This window comes from Agelaius phoeniceus, chromosome 14, assembly GCF_051311805.1.
Source record: "Agelaius phoeniceus isolate bAgePho1 chromosome 14, bAgePho1.hap1, whole genome shotgun sequence".
Lineage (NCBI taxonomy): Eukaryota > Metazoa > Chordata > Aves > Passeriformes > Icteridae > Agelaius > Agelaius phoeniceus.
In genome coordinates this window covers 3,219,367-3,236,381 of record NC_135278.1, presented here as the reverse complement: position 1 = coordinate 3,236,381, position 17,015 = coordinate 3,219,367, and the positions used below count along the sequence as shown (strand labels likewise).

Below are 17,015 nucleotides of genomic sequence, written 5' to 3'. Positions count from 1 at the left end.
GCACTGCTGGCCACCATCGACCTTGCACGGAGTCCCCTCTGCCCAGCACGTGCACACCTGAGGCGACATGAAACAGCCCCACACTAAGGTGGGACCGCGGGCACAGGGACCCTCCTGCTGCGCCGCACCAAGGGCGGGCACCGCTGCTCCCCTGTCCCCTCCACGTTCCCTGGAGGCTGTGAGCTGAGGAGCAGCCGGAGCACCCATAGCATCCGGGCCCCACCCTGCCCCACCCTGAGCCTTTGCCCGCACCAAAATGGCGGCGGCCCCTGAGGGCCGGGGCCGCGCGCGCTGGGCGGGGCTGCCCTCCCGGGCCGCGCCTGCGCGGGGCCGAGCGCGCCTCCACTTCCGGCTGCCGGCGGCCGCTTCCGGCCCCCCGTTCCTTGGTAACAATGGAGCAGAAAATGGCCGCCTGAGCGGGCAGGAGGCGGCGCGGCGGCGGAGCGGCACGGGCGGAGCGCGGACAGCCGGCACCCAGCCCCGAGCGGCGCGGGCAGCGGCGCACCCACAGCCGGGGGGGCGGCGGCGGGCGGCGGCGGCGGGCGGTGAGCACCGAGGCGGGGGCGGGCTCTCAAAATGGCCCGGGGAAGGGAGAGGCCCAGGCCCGGGGGAGGCGGTGGCGGCCTCCGCCCGGAGCGGGAGGCGGGAGCGGGGCCCCTCAGCCCCCGCTCGGGGCCGGCGGGGCGGCTCGGCGGGGCGCGGGAGGCTCCATCGGCGGTGCCGTGAGGGCGCGGGGGGCGGTGATGGCGGTCCGAGCGCGGGTGTGCCCGGATGGGCCGCGCTCGCCACCCCGGGCATTCCCCCGGCCGCCGCCACCCTGATCCTCCACCGGGGGCCGGAGCTGGGTGTGCGTTGCCCCCGGGGAGGGCAGGCGGGCCCGGCACTGTCCGGAGGAATTGGAAGAGGCTCTTTTTGGGAGGGTGGGGGAGGGGGTGGCTGTAGCCCTGTCCTGGGCCCCGTCCGCAGTTCAGGGTCTGCTGCAGGAACCGCAGCTTCTCACGGCCGTGTTCCAGGCCGTGAGTTGAGGCGAGAAGCCTTGTTGTGGAACACAGGCCAGAAGAACTCTTCCTCTCCCGCTGTGCAGAGCGCTGGATCAGCCTGTGACCTGTTCAGACCTGTGGTGTTTGCTATTCCTGTGCTCAGTTTCTCCCCAGTTCAGCACGTCATCTTTGCTCTGTCACCTTAGCTTCCTGTACAAGTTTTCTGCCCCTTTTAATGGTGTTTGTTGGCATTTAAGGTTTCTGTTTCTCTGTTTCAAAACCCTTGTCAAGTCCAGCTGCACCTAGGTGTTTATCTTGAGTGGTCTGCTTTAATTGTGGAGCAATATCAGGTTGTGTATAATAGTGTGTATGTATATAATGTAGTGATGATTAAGGTTTGTTTATAAAATGTATTATGTGTCTTGATTTTAGTGTGTAGTAGAAGTCTGACAAAAGGTTTCACAGCAAAAAACCCGGAATTTTTAAAACAACATAGTATTACTTTGCTGTTTCTCAGGAAGGTGGAGCCTTGATACAGAGAAGCTCCTAAACCAGAATACAAGCTTGATAATACCCAATAGTACCATCACACATCACTTTCATTTTCCTGTCCATGTTGGCAGTATTGGGTAATTTCAAGTTGGAAATACTTGTCAAATGTTCAGAAGAACTTCTGACACTAATTTGTTCCTGAGTTTTAATTGCAGTGACTTGTCAAGTCTTTCTAAAACAAACAGTTGGCTGCTTCTTGGGCAGTTAATTAAGGGTCAGATATTTAGTTTTGTTGTAGTGGCCACCTAGCACTTAAACTGACTCTGTTCCCTCTACAGGTTTACCATTTTGGAATTAAAATAATGATAGCTTGGAATTATGTCTTGGGAAGGGAAAGCACACCACAGATTTTAAAATTAGGGGTTTCTTGTTATGTTAGACCACTAAAGCACAGCAACTGCAGAGCTCCCTTCATCAGCAACTCTGACTGGCTAAATGTCTGTCACTGAAATAACCACACACCAGTATTTTTCAAGTTCTAGTGGTTGCCATCTGTATCATATTTATTTTCCATATTACTGGATGAATTCCTGGACAAGAGTGTTGCAAGTGTCTGCTCTCCAGTATGTGTAGCTGAGTTTTTTAAGAGGAATGGATAACATGATCCTTAGATTGAAATGTTTTCAAAACACCTCTACATCAATACACCTGCCTTGCTTGTTCCTTTATTCCTCTTCCCTGTGGGAATGTATCAAAATACATCCCTTGATCTTAGCAGAATCCTTCCAGTTGCAGTGGAGCTGTTGTACTTCTTTTTTAACAGTCATAGCATAATATAACATAATGTTCTGACTCCATATATTTGAGTCTAAAGATTATATTTAAGTCCGGCCTAATGTAGCTTAACACATTACTGGAGTGTCCTAAATTCCTTTTTTGTAGAGAACTTCAGTTTCCATGTGTTAAAACACCTGAATCCAGACATGATTAGTGGGTGTTTATCCAAGGTTTTGTGGTTTAATCTCAGTCTTGGTGAAAACTTATCAGCTGCTGAGCTTGCAAAAATTACTTGTGAAGGGATAAAACCAAATGTGAACATTTCCTTCTTCAAGATGCTTTTATGAGAGTCTTGTGATTCTCAAAAGCAAAACTTCTAAAGAGTGTAGCAGTGTCATAACTTAGTCAGGAGCTCTGTGTGCTGAGTGGGGATAGCCAGGAGCATCCCAGGGACTGGTTTTGCCTTTGCACAGGTTCTGGCTGCAGGTAAGATCATAAACACCAGCCTGTGTCTCCTTCAGACTGCTCAGGTTTGTATTAACGAGGTGTTTGGTGGGAGCTTTTGGCTGCTGTGCAGGGTTGAGGCTCAGCTTTTGACTCAGGGAGGTCTGCAGGGTTGGATGGTCTCGTAAAACCACCTGATGATTATGGAACAGAGGAAAAGCCAGCACATATTTTATCTTAGTTCAGTATTTAAAATCATCTTGTGCTCAGAGCATCTGGGTTTTGATGTGCAAGGTGTATGTGCACATAGTCCTGGTAAAATGCTGGGGCTTCCCTGCCTTGGGGTGGCATCAGAAATGGAATTCTCATGGAGCAGATGCCTATTTAAATTCAGATAAATTTGCATTCATTTTATTTCCCACTTCTGTGTTTGTGGGGCAGCGGATACCAGCGAGAACAGGAACGCACACATCGGAATTCCTCTGTGGCTTGTGGTTGCAGTGATTCTCTGCTTGTTGCTCTTTTACTGTTAGCAGTGCCTGCATTAGCAGCACTTGTGTGGAGACAGCAACATTCAGCAGTGAATTTAAAGATGGCTTTTTCTTTTTTATTTGAAAGTTAATGAGTGTTGATTGGTTTGTTGTTTTCGCTAACCACAGCTTGTGTTTCTTCAGGAATCAAAACTCTGCTTGTCCTTGGATATCAGTCCTGTCTCTCATGGTCAACACTGGTTACTTGTGTGCAGCTTTACTTCTTTTGACTTCAGAGTGGGCCTTCTGCTGCTGACCCAGCAGGAAGCTCATTTCTGGGCAAAACCAGCATCATTTCATGAGCCTGCAGTGCTGGAAACTTGCTGCACCTCATACACACCAAGCTTTCTCTTCTGTGCTATCTGAATTTGATGGCAAAGGCAGTGTTATCTTAATTTTATTTTCCACTTGTATGTGAGAAGTGTTGTTTTAGTAAGTGCAGATGATAAAAGGCAAAGCCCAGCATTTTGGCAGTTACTGCATTTTATTTTCAGAGCTCCATCTTGGTTCCACATGCTTTCAGTGTTCCGGAATTGCTAAGCTCTGCCCTGATTTCCTCACTTCTTTCTGACTTATCAGGAGTTGTTAGTGTTTCTCTTCTTTATCTCAGCAGTTGGTTCAGCTGAAGTGTTTTTGCTCTCTGGTCTGTTGGGGTTTTTTTTACTCTGTGGAACTTTCTGCCACTGTTCTGCAAAAGTATTCATTTGCTTTCTGTTGTTTGAAATGTATGTTCAGAATGACATCTTGTTTGAGGGCCTTTGCTTTGAAACACACTGGGGTAGTGAAAAAGCTGAATCGATGTTTAACACTCCTTGTTAAAGTGGCATTTAAATTTTACAGCACTTTTCACAGAACACTTCCACAGAATACAAAACTTTCTTCCAGTTTTGCAAGAGTGGTGCATGTTTCATGATAATTTTGAGTTAAAGAGGACATAGGGAGTTCTGGACTTTAAAACTTATGGTAGGTTTATTAAAAAGCTAATAAGAACCTAAATCTGCTGTTCATCACAGTGGAAATATAAAGCCACAATAGCAGGGAAAAAAATCCCAAAATTCATGATGCCACTTTGAAAATTGGAAAAGTTTGTTCCTTTTTACTGTTTCTAAGATGGAGGTGAGTGTATTGGACCTGTGGTATCAAAGCCTTGGGTGTGATCACAAAAGGAAGCTTTGCACCTGCACAAAAAGAGAAAGCCAAACAAACTTGACATAATGAAGCTCCATGTATAATGCAAATAGATGACTTTCATTTCACTGTCTTAAGGTGTCTTTTTCCTTTAATGATGAGATTCACTGACAGTTTGTGCTTCTGCTTTTGAGCTTGCTGACTTGAGTGATGAAATATTTAAGATGAAAATGTAGTTTCTGTTATGCCTTACTTCCAGCTAGTTTTGAGTATGGAGAAATTGGATACTGACTGGCATGGAAACTGTTTTTCAACTTTGAATTCTTCTAGGAAAATGAGGTGGAGTGGGTTGGATGAGTGCTGTGTGTGAAGTGGGTTCAGTTTGTGCTTGAAGGAGCTGGGGTAAGAGGACTGCCTGTTCTAGCTGCTGTTCCTGTGTCATTTGAGCCGTGGAATTGGAGCGAGGCTGGCTGGGCACGGCAGAGCTGCTGAAGTCACAGTTCGTGGAAAGCTTGGACACACAGCTGTGCTCTGCTTCTCTCCAGCTGAAGTGTCTTTGAGGCATGTTCACTGCAGCCTGGGCAGGAAAATAGCCTCTAAGGACACAAAGCAAACAAGTCAGTGCTTCTGGCCTCCATCCTGAGTCACTCCTTCAGAGCGAGGGCTTGATCAGCTCTGTAGACTGCAAGTACACAAGGTGCTCTACCGGTTGGAGTGGCTAATTAAGATGAGGCTATGAATCATAAATGAGAAGTTGGCCTTCTGCTGAGGACATCTCTGGAACACCCACACTGCCATCCTCTTTTTTTTGTTTATCCAGAGGTATTAACTGTGTTGCTGGGACGTGAGGTAACTCAGGAAACATTCCTGCCACACAGGGCACGAGAGATTCTCAGGTGAGGTTGAAATACCGGTAACACCGACATGAGGGACTTCTAGAGGAACTTCTTGCACACCTGACTCATGAACAGCTGAGTTGTTGCTTCAGTTTAATTAAATTCCTGGCCTTGTCCTGTAAAAATTTGAGGATTGCCCCATGAATCTAATGAAAATTTTAATTTTAAGGTGTCGCTTTTTCATTTAACCCTGCCAATTAGCGATTTCAGGTTTGTCAGTTTTTCTAAGTTCTGCCTAGTTGGTTTAATGAGAGCTCTAATGCTTTATGTGATTTCTTTTAAATGTAAAAAAAAAAAAAACCAGGAATGCAGGCTAAGGTAGTGTCTTGGTGTTCTGTTCAGGTAACTAATGTCAGGAGATATTAGACATTATTGAAGGAGGGAGAACTAGAGATTTATTCCTGTACTTTATGGTCCATTAATGCTTTTTCTGGGAAGAATCCTGTGGTCCAGAAGTGCTATGCAATATGGAGATAGGCTGTGTTGCTGCTGAGGGTAAATGGGTGACACACACATGTTATCCCTGCTTGCTCTCCACTAGATTTGAGGCAGTAGCACATTCCTGACTGGATTTAGTTTACAAACAACCTGGCACAAAAAACCTCAAAATATTTCTTATGCTGTAAGAATAACTTTGTATTTTTGAGGGAATATCCAGTACTCTTAAATTGTCCCTATCAAAAAGCCCACAGTATTGCTTCCTCTTGAATTAAAAGAATGTAACAAACAATAGCTTTTGTGGGCTTACTGCAGTCTGGAGCTGCAGTGGGGAGACAGGCAGTCATTTGTGCTTGGAAACCTCTGAGGCTGTTGAAGCGTAACTGCAGGGAAGATACTTTTCTGATTTGTGGCAGGACAGGAGCACCAATTAACAATTCACTGTAGTTACTCTTGTCTGGATATTCAAGCTGCTGAAGAATTTTTTTTTTTTTTTCAAGGAGAAAATTGTTTATCCTGTCTCTGATTCTCTTGCTTTGTGCAGTCCTTAGGTGGTCACCCCCTCACTTCCCTGTAAAGAGATTTTCATACCTGGGTATCTCAGCTGAAGTTGGCAGTAACCAGCAAATCTGAACTTCCTGCTTGTAGTTGTGACCTTCCCCACCCTGTGTCAACTCAGTGCTGACAAGGAAGGACACTGAAGGAGCAAATTCTGAATCTTTTAGCTTGGATAAGAACAAAGCCTTACACTGGAAGAAAGAAAAGCAGAGTTGAACTGTACTTGCTTATTAGATAGCCAAATGTTGGTTATTTTGTTGTAAGCTAATAGTGCACCTGTTGGTTTGCCCTCATCAGGCTTCCCTGTATTACTGGCTTCCTTCAGCCAGTCTTAATTGTCTGCAGGGTGTGAGCTGAGAGCAGCATCCTGAGGGGCAGATTTTCAAGTTCTTTCTGCCTCTCAGTGCAGGGCCATGGTAACTCCCACCGTGGAAATGCTGCTGTCCAGGCAGATGGGTTCTATGGAGCTGTGCTGAGGCAGGAGCAGTCTAAACATTCCAGTAGGTTCAGTGTGGCCATGGAGAGCTCTGCAGCAGCCTGGGAGGTGAGGCTTATGTTGGACAATGTGCACAATGAGCTGAGTGCACAGCGAGGAGATAGAAAGCAGCAGAAGCCTTGGGGTGGAAATCCTGCTTTTCATTTGCTGGTTTTAATATCAGAACTGTGGTTTGAAGTGTATCATCCCATTTGCTGTCTGCACTGCAGTCACGTAGGGAGAATGTGTTGTTGCTGCTGTGTGTCTGAGCCATCTGTATTTCCATCAGTGTAAACACCCCAGAGAGATGCACAGCATTTCTGGGGGATACAGGGGACTGGTGTAACCTGTTAGTAGCTTGCAATAGGAAAATGCAGCAATTTGTCATTAGCAGAAAAGTCCTCATGTAAATTAAACTCTTCATTCTCCCACCTCTGAGCAGTAAACTCTATTCAGCCTTGACCATTAGCTGATTTTATGGTTTAAGAGGGAAAATAAGAGATGAAGGAGGAGAAAAGAGGAGCAAACCTGGAAATTAGTAGTACTGACTTATTCCAAGCATTTCCTAAAGAATCACCCACTGCACTGTACATCAGCCTGTTGGTGAAGAAGAGATTTTTAAATTCCCTCCGGATTTGACTTGTTTTGACTCTCCCTTTTTCCCTGACCAAGAATGGTGCACCTTCATTTTCTGAAATGGAATAGGCAAATATATTTGAATGATGTAGGCATTAGATAGCCAAGGTGCCTGCAAGCATTTTCAGTTAAAAGGAAAGTAGTAAATAAGTAGTAAACAAATGTTATGTTTTGGATGTGTAGTGCATCTTTCTGTTTTAAGAGCTGTTGAAGAATTGGTCTAATGCTTATAAAGGTGTTAATATTACCATCTTTCTGAAGATATTCCACGTGTTTCCAAGTTTGATGTGTATTCCCAAAGAACTGCTGCATTTCAAGGTTTTATTTTGAATGCAAGCCTCTCGTTCGACTTGAGACTTTTATTCGGATATTACCAGAACCAGTGAGAGCTGCTTTTAAAAGTATCTTCTCCAGCGTGTCTTAAAATAATGGTACTTGAAGTAATAATTCTGCTGCAGAAAGCTTGTAAAAAAAGTTGACTGAAGCTGTGTTCTCCCTAGAAATACGTGCCTGGCATGTGAAGGGCACAGGGATTTCCTGAGTGAGCCGGGTCAGAGCTGAACACACCTGCAGAAACTATTGCTCAACTGTCCTGTGAATGGGGTCGTTTATCGGTGTTTAACAGCACGTCACAGCACACAGCGCTCATGTCACATGCCAGTCTGCAGTCTTTAGATTGCTCCAGGGATTTAGAAATGCAGAGAAAGCTGATAGGCTCCCATCTGACTCAGGAGTGACTCTGGGAATTGCTGCTGCTTCCTGATTCCTGAAAAAAGGGTGTAATGGCTTCGGTAAAATGGCAGAACTCCTCAGAACCAAACAGCACCGTAACCCTGAGTGGCAATGAGTTAATATCAGTAACTTAAATTCAAGTTCTGCTGCATCAGAACTGAAGACAGAGGGTCAGAACAGCAGTTTCATAATTTTCAAGTCTGCAATAAGGGGATGTCCTATCCTGTGGAATTTTTCTGGTGCTGCACACGGTGGTGGTTGGTGCACTTTAATTTTCACCATAGCAGCTGAAATAAAGTGCCCATGGAGATCATGCAGTGCTGCTCTTCTGGAGAAGCACTAATGTAAACTGTGGGCAGTCTTGACTTGACAGCTGTGCTGACAAACCAAAAAAAGATGCTTTTTGCACTAGACAGATGTCTAAGTGTTGGAAATTTTCCAGTGAGAAGCAGAAAAGCTTTATTCTTCCAGTATTTCCATGTCACTTGAAGTATGGTTTAAATGAAAGGAATGTTTTCTGATGGGGAATGTTATTGCAGAGCTTTTTAGCATGCAGAGGATTAGCTTCTTAATCACCTCTGAGTAACTAGATTCTACCAGTTGTACAGGAAAATTCTTGGTGCTGTGAATAGTGAGGCAGAGGGATCAAGGAAACTGGTTATTTTGTCTTCATTTGATGTATTTGCATGGCACAGCCAGTGCCAGAATGTCTCTTGCATTTGCATTGTTCTTTACAATATTTATCAGCTACAGACACAGCATTAATCGATTATTTTCCTTGAAAGAGAGACATTGTCAGGTATTTCATCCAAATGAAAAACAATATGAGGAGGTTATATTTTAAAATATGCAGCCTAGAAGACAGTTCTTTAAAGCAGTAGTGTAGCTGGTATGTGCTGGAGTTTGTCTTGGAAATTTGCTCATCAACATCAGTAGTTCAGTAAAAGCTGAAACTTGAAAGCAAATTCCTCTCTTGATGTAAAACTATAAAGCTGATTTTACAAACTCTTTTTTTTGTTTTTTGAGGGAATGAGAACCTGTCCTTTTTTTTTTTGTGCACAGGGTTCGACAGCATCTTATTTGAGTTCTTGATAACCACTTCATTCTGTTAAAATTCACTAGTATGGTGAAGAGGGTGTTTCTGTAGCAGGCAGGAAAAGGCAAGAACCACCTAATCCTGTGCTCAGAGAGCACAATCAAGGATGGCTTATGCCTTGTGCTACACTTCTGTAAGGCTGCTTGGAGAGGCAGTTGTGATATCAGGAATATTTTATGCAAAAAGCAGATAATCATGGTCACTTAGTATGTGAATTCAAAGATGGGCTCTAAGGCTTATGGCAGATGATATTCTATGTTCACCTTGCTGCTTTGATGAGTATGTGGGCCTCAGTTTTGTTTGTACTTCTTGAGGAGGTTCATGCTTTGTTTTTGATCCCTGTGGTGATGAACCTGCTCCTAACTAAAGTTTCATTAACAAACTGCTTTAACCTGTACTTCACTTTTGTACTGGACTCACATCCATAAATTCCATGCTGTATTTCACTGCTCTCATGAAGGGTTTGTTCTCTCCTTTTTAGGTACTCTTCTACTCATCAAGATGGAAAGCTCAGACTCCAGTGATAAAGGAAGTATTGATCAATCAGAAGCCCAACGTCAGAGCCAGCTGGATCGCTTGGACCGAGAAGAAGCTTTCTATCAGTTTGTGAACAACCTGAGTGAAGAGGACTACAGGCTTATGAGAGATAACAATTTGCTAGGAACACCAGGTAGGTAATGCTTGCCTATGTCCATCCTGCTAGAGCTGCCTGTAGGAAATTTGTGTCATTTTCTGTTCCCCTGAAGCCCTTTCACCCGTCTGTGTGCTGCAACTGTGTTCCGTGGTAGGAAGTAGCCTCTTGCTAATTTGTGCACATTCAAATTCAAATGGTCCCTTGACTTGTGGAGACATAGGATGGTGTAGATTCATCAGACACAAAAGTCTGGTGTTTGCACAACTTGGCAGGAACACCCAGATTTGACCCAGTTCCAGTTATGAGCCCTTAGATGGACAAAAAAATCTCCTTTAAGCCTCTGTGTGCAGATTTTGTGCTGGTGAGGTTAGGAGTTTGTAACCAGGGTAAGTAGTCTGGTATGAGATTCTGCATGGACATTTGGATGTCAGCTCTCAATCAGTGTGGTAAACTTCCTTTTCATAGGTTGATAACCTAATTCAAACCATGACTCAAGTAATTTAAACCTTCTGTTCCTGCTTGTGGAAGTGTTAACCTCAAATATTTCATGCTGGACACCCTAATGGGTGTAGGATGACAAAAATTGCTGCTCATTTGTCGAGGTTACAGAACCAGAGAGCACATCTCTCTGGAATAGGATGGAACTGTTGGGTATTTCAGCTTCAGGAAAACTTACTTGGGACAACAGTGCTAAAGTGTCTGAACTTCCCCTGAGCACCGTGCTTGGCAGTGCCATTATGGCAGGAATTAATTAGACAGAACACAAGCAGTGGCTTGTACCTTCTTTAGAAGCTTTTGATAATGCTTGCCATACATATATGATTTGGAAATATTTTTGGAAAATTTTGCTTATTTTCTAAGGTGAAATTACTGAAGAAGAGTTGCTGAGAAGGCTACACCAAGTTAAAGAAGGTCCGCCACAGCAAAACAGTGATGAGAATAGAGGTATATACAGTATTTGTGAAAACTCTTAACTTTAGCACCCCGTACGGACCTTAACTTGAGTGCAGGAGTGGAACAAGTTAAGCCTAGGCAGGTGCAAGGTGAGCTTTGTTTCAAAACTCAGTGAACCTTATGTCTGATATCTGCTGCAGAGGTCAGTTTGGGACAGATTTCATTCATAACATCTCTTCCTTCTATCAAAGTAAAAGTTTTGCTTAGGTTTATTTCTTTTTTTATTTCATTTTTTTTAAGATTGCCTTTCTGTCTGCTCCCTTCTGGGATGCTTTTTGGCAATCCCTGTTTTTTAATTCTTCCCTTCCAAAGATGCTGCATTGCTTTTGTTGTCATCACCTTTCTGTAGAGATTGGTGGGGGATGCTCGGAGCTGACCACTGGGGTTCATTCTTCAGTGAGACAGATTTGCTATAAAGCTCTGCAGGTGAAGGTTCAGGACAACCTTAATTCTCTGTTTCACGGTCGATAGATCACTTAATTGTTTGGAAAGGAAAACACAGAATATCGATGTGTTACGGCACCTGACATGTGACTTTCCATTTACTTATGATAGAAAATACATGTTCTTTTGATGACTTGTTTGCTCTGTGATGGCTGCAGCCTATCTGTGCATATTAGAGCAATGTCCACTCCTGCTCCCTTAGAAGAGCTCTGGTAGTTACAGAATTGTCACACTGCCTGTGAAACCACAGTAGCACTCAGTAGGATTCAGCACTTCTAAATTGTCACTTGTTAAGCTAAGCAATTATGTTCTTGGAAAAGATGGCTCCAAAATTAGCTCAGTACTCTAATTTTGGTAGTTCCCTGTCTTTTTCACAGGTGCAGAGTCCGCAGAAGATGTTTCAAATGGAGATTCTATAATAGACTGGCTTAATTCAGTCCGACAGACTGGAAATACGACACGAAGCGGGCAGCGAGGAAACCAGTCCTGGAGAGCAGTGAGCCGGACTAACCCAAATAGCGGCGACTTCAGATTCAGTTTGGAAATAAATGTCAACCGTAATAATGGGAACACGAATCCAGAAACTGAGAATGAGCCATCTGTAGAGCCTTCCAATGGGGAGGATTTGGAAAACAGCCAAAGTGACTCTGAAATTCCAAGGTCTGAATCACCATCTGTAAGGCAGCCTGGATCAGAAAGGAGCAGTGCAGAGGAGCTGACAGCTGAGGAGGCTTCCCCTCCTAGAGGGCAGAGGAGAGCCAGGAGTAGGAGTCCAGAGCAGCGGCGGACGCGGGCTAGGACTGATAGAAGTAGGTCACCTATTAATGCAGTGAGCGAGGCCCCTCGCAGGTCTCATCACAGCACATCATCTCAAACACTTGACCACTCCTCAGCGGGCGAGGCTGAGGGCAGCTCTAGAACCAGACAGCACGTGACGTTAAGGCAGCACACAGTGGGGACTGAGGTGCCAAGTGAAAATGCAGTTCTGTTTTCCCCCCCTGAGACGAGGCCTGCTCCTCAAGCAGCAGGTTCTTCAGAAAGCACCGGCGCCAGCGAGTCCACGGCCTCTGGGCAGAGGCCTCCCACCATAGTGCTGGACCTGCAGGTGAGAAGAGTTCGCCCGGGCGAGTACCGGCAGAGGGACAGCATCGCCAACAGGACCCGCTCGCGCTCCCAGACCCCCAACAACACGGTCACCTACGAGAGCGAGCGCGGAGGCTTCCGGCGCACCTTCTCCCGCTCGGAGCGGGCCGGGGTGAGAACTTACGTCAGCACCATCAGGATCCCCATCCGCAGGATCCTGAACACGGGCCTGAGCGAAACCACCTCGGTCGCCATCCAAACCATGCTGAGGCAGATCATGACGGGCTTCGGGGAGCTCAGCTACTTCATGTACAGCGATAGCGACGCGGATTCCAGTGGGTCCACTCCCAGTCACAACGTGGAGACTGCTGAGCCGCAGAGCGGAGGCGGGGGCGCCGCGGGCAATGAGAATGCAGATGTTAGCTCAGGGGAGGTGTACGAGGGTGGGCACGAGGCTAGCTCAACATCTGGTGCCAGGCGGGAAGGCCGCAATATGAGGGGATCGGTCACTTTTGAGGAAAGCGGTTCTCTACCATTCCTTAGCCTTGCACAGTTTTTCTTACTCAACGAAGATGACGATGACCAACCCAGAGGACTCACCAAAGAACAAATTGACAACCTAGCCATGAGGAATTTTGGTGAGAGCGACGCTCTGAAAACCTGCAGCGTGTGCATCACCGAGTACACGGAGGGCAACAAGCTCCGCAAGCTGCCGTGCTCGCACGAGTACCACGTGCACTGCATCGACCGCTGGCTGTCGGAGAACTCCACCTGCCCCATCTGCCGCAGGGCAGTCCTGGCCTCTGGGAACAGGGAGAGCGTGGTCTAAGGCAGAGCTGAGTGATGGCCAGGCAGCCGGTGTGATAGTGATGGGCAAAGAAGTCACTTCCTTTATGGCCACTTTTTGAGTGGTACCTCAATGTATAGTAATGACTCGGAGTGAATCTTCCCTCATTGAAAGCATTTTCTCTGGATTCAAGATTTGGGAATTGGAAAATTTCTTTAATTAGGTTTTTCAAGTTCTAGTCGGTTTGGGTGTTCAATTTCACTTGTCCAAAGACATCTCCCCACTTCAAAATATTTTTTTCTTTGTGAAGATATTAAGTTCTTTCTCCTTCCCAGCCCAATAAACAGTTTTTCCTCAAGATTGTGCTTCTGAGGAGTTATTTGAGAAGTTATCCCAGCTCAGTGTTCATGAGTCATAGAGGAATTTTTGCAAGAAATCCAACTCTCTGAAAAAATAATTTAATTGCACATTTGAACATACTTTTAATTTTCCTCCTGGGTTAATATTGGACATGTCTGTGTAAATAACACTAATGTTAGCCCTTTCCCCATCACTATGGCACGCTGTAGGATGAGCTGTTAGCGTAATTGGGATATTTATCTTGTTGTGGAAATATAAGAATTGCCTATGCTTGTTTAAATAAAGGAAAAAAAAATCTGTTTTAAAATTGTAAAGCTTTTTTGTAGAAGCTCAGTACTTTTCCAATGCACTGTTGTACTAACGCATTAAGAATTAAAATTGTACCATGCTTAGAAATCAAGAACGCTTTTCATACAACCCCCACTACACAGAGAGCAAACTGAACACGAGAGAGCTGCTTTTGTGACTGTGTACCTGTCAAGAGCAGTGCATATCTGTACTATTTATGTGAACAGCTACTGTAACATAAAAACAGTTGGATTAGACATTTAATTGCATTTTAAAAACCAGAAATTAAATGTTATAGTTGCAGTGTTTTGGCTCAGTAATGCCACCAAAAAAAAAAAAGATGATAAAAATTAGAAACTGTTCTAATGGCTGGTTATTTCTTGGTATGGTTGCAAATATGGAATAATACAAACCTGTGTGTACTGGCTTGTTCACTGAGGTTTGTGCCCAATTTTTCTATCAGCTTTTCCTCTCAGTTTTTGAGGCAATGTTGTAACTTCATCAAACAAGTTGGTTTTTAGTTCTTCACAAGCTTCAACTGTACTGGTAACCTCTGGATGTGTTGAGTGGTCTGGTGTTGGTGGCCTGTGGTGCAGGTGCCTCAGGGAATAACTGGAAAGCACATCATTAGTATTGGGTTCCATTTTAAAATGAGTGCACTAAAATGTGTAGGAGATTCTTGACACTAACAGTAAAAACCCAACAAGCTCTTTATATTCCTATTGGACAGAAGGAAAATGAATTTGCTTTTAAAATTATGTATGTGACATGTTGCAGTTGAGAATTGGAGAATGTACCTCAACTCTCGAGTGTGTGTGTGGGGAAACATCCTTCACCCTCACTGACCCTTCTTTGTTTTATTCTCTAAGGTTTGGGGGTTTTTCCTGGCTTACATGTGCAGTGGGAAAGTGATTTTTATTTATTTCCACTCCAGGGCAGTAGTTCTGAAGGGATATGAGCTGCTCTTGCTGGCTGGGTGGGAAATGTTGCTTGTTCCTCAGATAACAAAACCAAAGCTGGCCTATCTCTTTTTTCCTAATTAAAACACATTTTTGGTGTTTTATAGTGGTGGGTGCATAAACTATAATCGCTGCTCTAAACCATTTTAACATCTCATCAGCTAGTCCAGGATTCCACAGCATCCCACAATTCTGGGGTTTTCTTTTTTCTCCATGTGCATTTTGTGCTGTTTCAGTGGGAAGCCCTGACTGTGTTGAGCTCTTTCCTCCTGGTGGGACACACCATGGCAGAGGGAGCACGAGGGTTCTTTGGGAGCAGAACAATCAGCTCACGGGTTTGGCTTTTTCCTTGGATGCACATCACTGTAAAATTGGAGTTGGCTGTTGATTCTGGGTGCTGGTTTCTCTGTGCCAAAATTTCACAGCAAAATAATACTTCTGAATTTCACAGAGCGAATACTCGCTCTCAGTTGCAATTTCCACACTTACAGAGCATAGAATTAAAAGGAAAAAAAAAAAAAAAAAACAACCCTCTCTACATGGGTACCATGTTAGATGTTGGAAGTCAGAGATGTTTATCTCAGACCAGAGCTGGTGACCACCAGGAAGGGAGCCCATCTTCCCAAAGCCACACAAAGCATGGCTGTGGTACCTGTCACCCCACCTTTTCCATGGAATTTCCACCTTGGTAGAACTGCCCCAAAAACAACAGTTTTGTTATAGTTTATGGCATGTCTTAACATTTTATCTTTCTGTAACAAGAGCAACTAATAAAATCTTGGAGGTTTCCCAAACGGTACCAAGAACAAATAATTTAATCTCAGTTTAAGAGATGTTGATGGTTCTCCATGGTTTCTTCTGCCTTTTGCAGTGCTGACTGTGCTAAAGGGGCTGGGGGCTCATTGTCTGCAGCAAAAACTTCTTTATGTAGCTCAGTTAATTAGGGTAATTAAATTTCTATTTATCTAAATTTAGATTGGAGTTAGGAAAAGCCAATATTAACATTTCAGTTGCTTACAAAATGTGAAACACTTTCATAATTAGACTAATTTACATTTCATGAATTATTTTGATAGTGAACATGTGTATTTAGCTCTTCCCTTAGATTTTTTTCTATTTCTGGAGGGACTCAGCATCTTCACTCGTGCCTGGGGGGTGTGAAGGGTTAAAGGGCTGCTTTCGGCACGTTCCTAGGGCTGGTTTGTAGGAATGGTGGCTTTGGAGAGGCAGAGCCGTGCGCGCTGTGGCCTGGGTCACAGTGCCACCGTGTGGGATCTGCCTTCAGCACCAGCGGGATTCCTCGCAGCATCTGCAGCTTTTATCTTGGTTCCGAAGGATTCTCCTTGGCGTTTCCACTCAGTGGTTACCAGGGGGTTTTTTCCCAAATGTCCGAACTCCTGCTGGGAATCCCTGGTGCGTGAGCTTCATTCCTTTCTGACAGGACAGACCCCTCCCTGCCCACAGCAATGGCAGCGGTCACCTGGCCAAAGCCTTGTGGCAAACACAGTTTTAATAATTACAATTCGTTACAAGTTGCTGTTAGTTCATATTTTAATTCACGTTGTGAACAAACACAGACTTGTGGGTGCTCACTTTAATTTTTTGGGGGGTGGAGGGGCTTTATCTGTGAAAAGTCTGAATTCCTGGTGCTGATTGGATTTCCCTTTCACGTGCATATTTTTTCTTCGAACAAGTTGGGTTTTTTGCAGAGAACTTGGAGGCAGTTGAGTTGTTTTAAAAACAGTTTGATTGTGTAGGTACTTCATGCATAGAAATCAGGGAGTTTGAAGGGCCTTTTGTAGGAAGCAGCTGCAGGACACGACACCCACCCTAATTGTCCATTGTGTCGCCTTGCAGACGAAGGGTTTCCCACCAGAGCTGGCACAATGGCCCATAATGAGTGTCATCCCAGTTTCCTGTCACTTGTCTGGGTTATGCAAATGTGGGACTCCAAAGGCCCCTTCCCCATGGATCCACGGTGGATAAAGAGTTGTCCCCACAACCCTGTGGTCTCAGCACAACTGAGGGGATGGATCATGCAGGGTGAGGAGGGGTGCAGGTAAGGCTGAGGAGGTTCTGAACCTCCACGCCACAGCAGGATCCTCCATCCCTCATTGTCAGCCCTCGTTTGGGATCGCTGTGTCCGTGGGAGCCCTGTCCTGCTCTGGGAAGGGCTCTGGGGAATGTCTGCCTGCTCCTCTGCCTTCTCCCAGGAGGAGGAGCTTTGCACGAAGCTTGGCTTGGAGCCACATGGAGGGAATTTATAACAACTTCAGAAATATTTCCAGCCCTTATGTACAGTAGGCTTTTTGTTTATCCTCGAT

The 17,015-nt window shown here is 45.1% G+C and overlaps 1 protein-coding gene across 2 annotated transcripts; it reads left to right on the top strand.

Moving 5' to 3' along the window:
* Positions 1-352: 352 nt before the first annotated feature.
* Positions 353-15,485, top strand: RLIM (ring finger protein, LIM domain interacting). Of its 2 annotated transcripts, XM_054641422.2 has the most exons (4): positions 353-545; positions 9,664-9,852; positions 10,678-10,761; positions 11,592-15,485. In XM_054641422.2, exons 2-4 carry the CDS (start codon positions 9,684-9,686, stop codon positions 13,124-13,126), a joined length of 1,788 nt encoding a protein of 595 aa, XP_054497397.2. In that variant the 5' UTR covers positions 353-545; positions 9,664-9,683; the 3' UTR covers positions 13,127-15,485. The 2 variants fall into 2 exon arrangements, with proteins under 2 accessions (XP_054497397.2, XP_054497398.2); XM_054641423.2 differs by lacking the exon at positions 10,678-10,761.
* The last annotated feature ends 1,530 nt before the right edge of the window (positions 15,486-17,015 follow it).